Source organism: Ursus maritimus (genome assembly GCF_017311325.1).
Source record: "Ursus maritimus isolate PB19 chromosome X unlocalized genomic scaffold, ASM1731132v1 scaffold_X1, whole genome shotgun sequence".
Classification (NCBI taxonomy): Eukaryota; Metazoa; Chordata; class Mammalia; order Carnivora; family Ursidae; genus Ursus; species Ursus maritimus.
This window is the reverse complement of record NW_024423319.1, coordinates 73,121,952-73,127,646: the sequence shown is the minus strand read 5'-3', so window position 1 is coordinate 73,127,646 and position 5,695 is coordinate 73,121,952. Positions and strand designations below refer to the sequence as shown.

Genomic DNA, 5,695 nt, shown 5'->3' with positions numbered 1-5,695 from the left:
GTGAGATGCTACCATGGACGAAGAGGTGTCCTACCTGGCTCGAAATTGAAGTCCAGTCCCTCGCCCCCATCCATGAGGTCGCTGATGATGTTATCCACGTCACACTCCAGGTTCTCCATATACATGTCAAGATCCAGATCCTGAGGCATTCGGTCTTGGCTTGCCGCTTCAGTACCAGGTGTGAGCACAGGAGCCCCCAGGGGTTTGGGAATGGGAGCTCCTGCCATCACCGGAGGTGGTGCTAGCATAGAAAGAGTGGGAACCAGACCACTGGGGCCTGGGGCCTCTAGCGGCTTAGGACAGAGGCCAACTCCTGTGGCTAGCTTACTGGAGGAAGGTAGCCCCCCCAGCAACAGAAGTGTCGGAGCCTGGGACAGAATGGGGTCTACCTGGGTCATGAGCACATCAGCAGGGGGTGGTGGCGTATCGGAGGTGAGCAGGGCCTCCAGAGACTGGGAGCTTGCAAAGCACCCTTCTCCTGCTGCCAGGGGCCCCTCTGCTGTGCTGAAGAGAGAGGTGTTGTAGGTGTGTAAGGGACCCGTGACCCCAGGATGCTGCAAAGAGAAGCCAGAGAGACTACTCCGAGAGAGCAGGGAATGGGACGATGTGAGATTGAGCCCATCTAACAGCTCGAGATCTTCATTTAGGGTGGGAGGGACACCCCCTGCGAAGCTGCTCACTGAGGCTGGCATCTCCTCCTCGGCCAGCACCTCGGACTCTGGCCTCATGGGGGAGTGCCGAGTGCTGACGGTGCTGGCATTTGAACTGCTTCGTGGACGGAAGGTGGTCCACACATCAGCTTCTTCACGGTTTCGCGAGCAAGGGCTGCCTGACCACTTGGCGAAGTGGCTGACGGGGCTCGTTGGAGTGGCACCTTCGGGTGGAGCTGGCAGCACAGCAGGTTTCTTCTTGGGGGCCTTGCTGCGGCCCCGAAGCAGCTTACTGCTGCTATCCATGGAGGCTGCCCGGCGGCGGGGAGCCTTGCCGCTCTTGCCTCCTTCAGGATTCAGCATCCACCAAGAGCTCTTGCCGGTAGCCTCGTTGTGAACCTTGATGAACTTGCTGTGCAGGGACAGGTTGTGGCGGATGGAGTTCTAGAAGGGGCAGAGGCAGTGGAAAAGGGGCATAAGGTATGCGTAGGGGAGGCCAGTGGCCAGCAGACCCCCGCCTCAAAGGACGCTGGGATAAAACAGGGGCATTCCTAGAAACCCAGAGCTATCAAACCCCGGGGAAATCAGGCAAAGGTAGGGGTGGGGATTGGGGGGGGGGCGTACACAGCTCCCACCCAAAGATGAGATGCTCAGCCTCTGCTGTTCCAGACTTCTCCGCACAAGGGCCCAGGACACAAGCTGAGTAACAACCTACTGCTGAGGGCACTGGGCCCGCTCTGGAAAAGCTCACAGCACTGCACTCCTCCCAGGTCTCTGGGGGGCTGTCTGGTGCTGCTGGGCATTTACTGGGGAGATGTACTCCCGATTCAGCAAGAACTAGGATTAGGTGGGAAAGAATTCCACAGCTCCAATCTCCTTCCTTGAGTGTAGACTTGGCTGGAGTTTACGGGACAGTGGCGTACCACCAGCCCAAGACTGACCCACCCGATCTTGAGCCAGTTCTCTGAATAGGCTGAGGGGCTGGAACCTCAGCAGAGCAGGGGCTCTACCCCCTATGGGGCATTTGAGCCCCAGCTCTCCATACCATTTGAAGATTCCTTGATTCCTCCCAGTCCTTGGGCAGCCGTGCTCAACTCCATCAAGGCCAGGCTCCTCGCTGGGCCTCAGATACACACGGCACGTTCCCTTCTCCTTCCCTCCTTATCCTAGGAAGGATCCCCCTTCTGTAAATTCTGCCGGTTCCTCAAGATCAAGCCTAAGTCCCCTCTCTTCTATTAAGTGGTTGCTTGACTTCTGCAGCCAAATCTCTCTATAGTATGGTATTTTTAATCTGTTCCACACAATCTTACCCAACCTATATTGTATTATTTACAATTTCATGTCATTAGTCTCCTCGGGTATCAGCGCCCATGGCACAGATCACGCTGTCCAGTCAGGAAGCCCTGGACGGCGCCCCCTTGGAGTGCCAAGCTCCCAGTACCTAATCAGCACCTTGTTGCCTTATTGGTGTGTGGCCCTCGGGTGACAAGAGTGAGCCTCCCCTTCAGGCTCTATCAGCTTCCGAGCGCCTTGGGTATTGGAAGCTCCACGTTCTCCCTCCCTTCTTCCCTCCCCCTGTTCTCCCTTCCTCCCTCACTGCAGATATTCTGCTAGAGATAAGTTTGTTTTTTTTTTCCCAGGGGCCCAGGGAGCTGAGATTGGCAGCTTCTTGAGCCCCCAGAGCAGCTTCTTTCTACTGGTTGTCCCAGGCTAGTTACACCATCCTTTTGTGTCCCCCCCCCCACCTCCCTTCTCTGTCCTACCTCCTTTCCCCTACTTCTCCTTAGGAATTTGTGCCTAAGATCTCCAACCTTAGGGGCATTTGACCTCCCACATGGAGCTCTTTGGTGTTTAGAAACTTGGGAGGAGCCCAGAAGGGCTTGGAGCTACTAGGAGGCTGAGGCTCTGACTCGTGCTCCAGATAAGGAGACCCTCTGCCTGGTGAAAGATGCTTAAGTAGCTTCTTGTTCCAGAGTTCTTTAGCCAAAGAACTCCTTGTCTTCCTGGGACCCTTCAGTAATGGCTACTACCCTGGCTGCATTGGTACTCCTCGTTCCTTAAAGGAACGGACACTTGTCCATCTGGACAGTAACTGTCCAGCCTCAGTAACTGAGTGCCCCCGTGACTTCTGGCACTGTGACTTCCCCCCTTTTCGTCCTTCAGCTCTGGGTCTACCGAGAAGGTCCATTCCTCTCTCTACACTCCACACCCATGAGGCCAATTTGTTTAATCCCTCTTCTTTAGACCTCAGAACTAGTACATAGTACAACCTCCTACCTGGAGAGGTCAGCTCCCCTAGAAACCTATCATTCTTACCTGTTGGAAGCGGGGGTGGGGGGTGGGGGGGTGGTGTGTGACTCCTAATTGTTCCCCCAAGCCATCTAAACAAAGCTTTCCTGTTCTAAGTGAGTGCCACCCCCTGGTGGGGTGGGAGTAATCTTGGCATATCACCAGAGGAGCTAGTTCAGGCCCCAGGCTTACCCCTTGGAGTGGGGTGGGGGTGGGGGATGCAAGGCTGGGAGGCCCCAAGCTCAACCTGATTGGCTTCGCCATCATTCCAATGAGGAGAATTTGGCAGCATGGACTAGCAGAAAGAGGGTATGATTTCTAGTTAGACCTGAGTTCAAGTCCTTGCTCTACTGATATTAGGCGAGTTTCCTGACCTTCCTATACCTCAGTTTCCCAACACATAAAACGTGGAATCTCAGAATTGCTGTGAAGATTAGTAAAACAAAAAACTTAAAAACTACTTTGTAAACTAAAAATCCGCAAATAAGTGTAAATTATAAGGAGGGACTACACTCCCACAGCATAACTAACAACTCATGATTATTTCTTCTACCCTGGAAAATGAACCTAAGGGAAAAGAAAAAACAGCTGTGTAGGCTGGGTCCAAGGAGGGGAGCTCTTTATGAGCTGAGACTGTGGCGTGGCAGTCTACCCAGAAATAGTGCCAAGGGTCTCAGTCAGCTGTCCTGTTTTCTGTCCGGCCCAACTCCTAGGGATACTGCAGATCTGATCCCTCGATCTCCTATACCTAGGGGTGGACCCTCTGCTCATTCAACCCTCTCTATACTTCCTTGTTATGCCGATCTCACCACCTACGGGGGTGCAAGATGCCAAGGGGTTGAAGCTCCCCATTTCGTGATTAGAGTCCCATATTCCTCAGGACAAGTTTTCAGATAATCTAGCAAGATGTTTCCTCACAGTTTCTTCATGGAAGGCCAAGGGAACTCCCAACCTTGTGCTCTAAAGTCAAAGCCCTATCTCTTTTTTTCGTAACTATTATTCCTCAACAGTAAATGAAAACTGTCCCCCTGCCCTCGCCCCCCCAGACTTAGATAGTCCCTTACTAGGGAGAGTGTCCTAGCCCTACAGGGTAAATTGAGGCAGGTAGCAGCTCATTACCCTTTTTTTTCCTCCTGGTCCGTAAGAGCAGCTACTTTACCCCATGAATATCACCTTTTTCACCTATGCCACTCTAGCCCCTCTTCTTGGGTAGAGGCATTCTAGAACAGTACCTCTACCCTGAGGTATTGAGAGGCAAGCAGGGAATCCAAGTAATCCCACAGGAATGGGAGAAAAGGTGTTGGGGTGGGAGGTGGGGGAGGAGGGAAGGCTAGGTTCATGTGGGGAATCCACACAGTTCCTGCTGTACATAGGATAAAGACTTCTCTGTGGGGATAAGTGTCTGGGGCAGCTCAAGCCAAAGTGCTGGGAGTGTTGAGCAGTGAGCAGAGAATTCAATTTTCTCCAAGGCAAGGACAGTGTCTTATTCATCTGCGATCCTCCAGCATCAAGCACTGAGCAGTGGCATATACTATGTCCTAAGTAAATGTTTGTGTAATTGATGATTTGAAGGTGGATCTCTGGGGTGGGGGCGTAAAAGGGGCCCCAGAATGGCAGTAAGGAGGCTAGGGGGCCCAGGGGCAGATGGTATTGGGACAGAGGTAAGGCGGTCATAGTTACCTTCCATCCTGCTGAGCTGTTGCTGTCACCCTTGTCCTTGAAGTAGGGCACAGTGCGGACCATCCACTCATAGATCTGGGCGAGTGTCAGTCGCTTCTCGGGGGCGCTTTCAATGGCCTGGCTGATGAGTTCTGCATATGACTGATTTCCCCAGGCATTCCGGCGGGAGCCTCCCTTCCGAGGACCTGTTACAGCCCCCAGGATCCCGGGCTGGGGGCCCCCTGCCGGCTCTGGGAGCTGGGAGGGCAACAGGGTCGGCTCGGAGTGCCCCTCCGTGTGTACCTTCTCTCCCAGACCTGGCTCCACCTCGGGCGGCTCAGACGGCTCAGTAGCGAGCTCTGGTCGGGGAAGGGGCCAGGTGCAGGAGCGGGGACGGCTCTGGGGTTCGAAGTCGGGATCGAGGTCTATGATCGCGGCAGCCTCTGTGGCTGAATTCTCATTCCTTGGATCCATACGTGGAGTTGGACCTCCGCCGCTCAGCGTTCAGAGGAGCCTGCCACCGTCCCTCGCGATGCCTCCCCCCAGGGGGGAAGCACCGAGGGCCAGGAGGCACATTCCTGCCAGTCCTCAGAAAGTCGCCAACTTCCCCCTCGCCCCAGGACGCTAGCCCCCAAGCTGTCCCTTCTACACAGTTCTCTGATCCTCTTCTCGACTACAAGCGGACAGCCTCGGAGCTCTTTCCGAGACACCACCTGTAACCTCCGCCTAGCGAATACACTTTTCCCCCAACCTCTCACTCAGCTTCCTGCTCTTTTAAACCTGAGGCACCGTATCCCCTCATACATTGCGCTCCCATCACCGAACGTCTCCTTAGCCGCAGTTCCCTCCCCCTTTTAAGTTGCTGCCCCCCGGACACTCCTCCCAAATTTCCTCCACCCGGATCACTGCCCTCCCCCACGCCCCGCTCCCCCGCGTCACTTGCCCCTCCCCTAACTGCCCCTCCCCCCGCCTCTCCCTTGCCCTCCACTCTTAATAGGGCCCGCGGCCCCACGGCCCCAGCCTTTCTGATTCCCGCACCATTCCCCTATCAACCCCCCCCACCCCCCCACCCCCGGGTTCCTTTTTTGTTTTGCTCG

The 5,695-nt window shown here is 54.9% G+C and overlaps 1 protein-coding gene across 1 annotated transcript in view; it reads right to left on the bottom strand.

Annotated features, from left to right (window-relative positions):
- FOXO4 (forkhead box O4) overlaps window positions 1-5,480 on the bottom strand; it is a 7,283-nt gene extending 1,803 nt beyond the window's left edge. Inside the window, exons 1-2 of the mRNA XM_040630783.1 lie at window positions 4,620-5,480; window positions 35-1,094 (exon numbers count right to left, since the gene is read on the bottom strand). Of these exons, the coding sequence (XP_040486717.1) occupies window positions 35-1,094; window positions 4,620-5,072 (1,513 nt within the window). The 5' untranslated portion in view covers window positions 5,073-5,480. The remainder of the gene's footprint in view (window positions 1-34; window positions 1,095-4,619) is intronic.
- Between the last annotated feature and the right edge of the window lie 215 nt (window positions 5,481-5,695).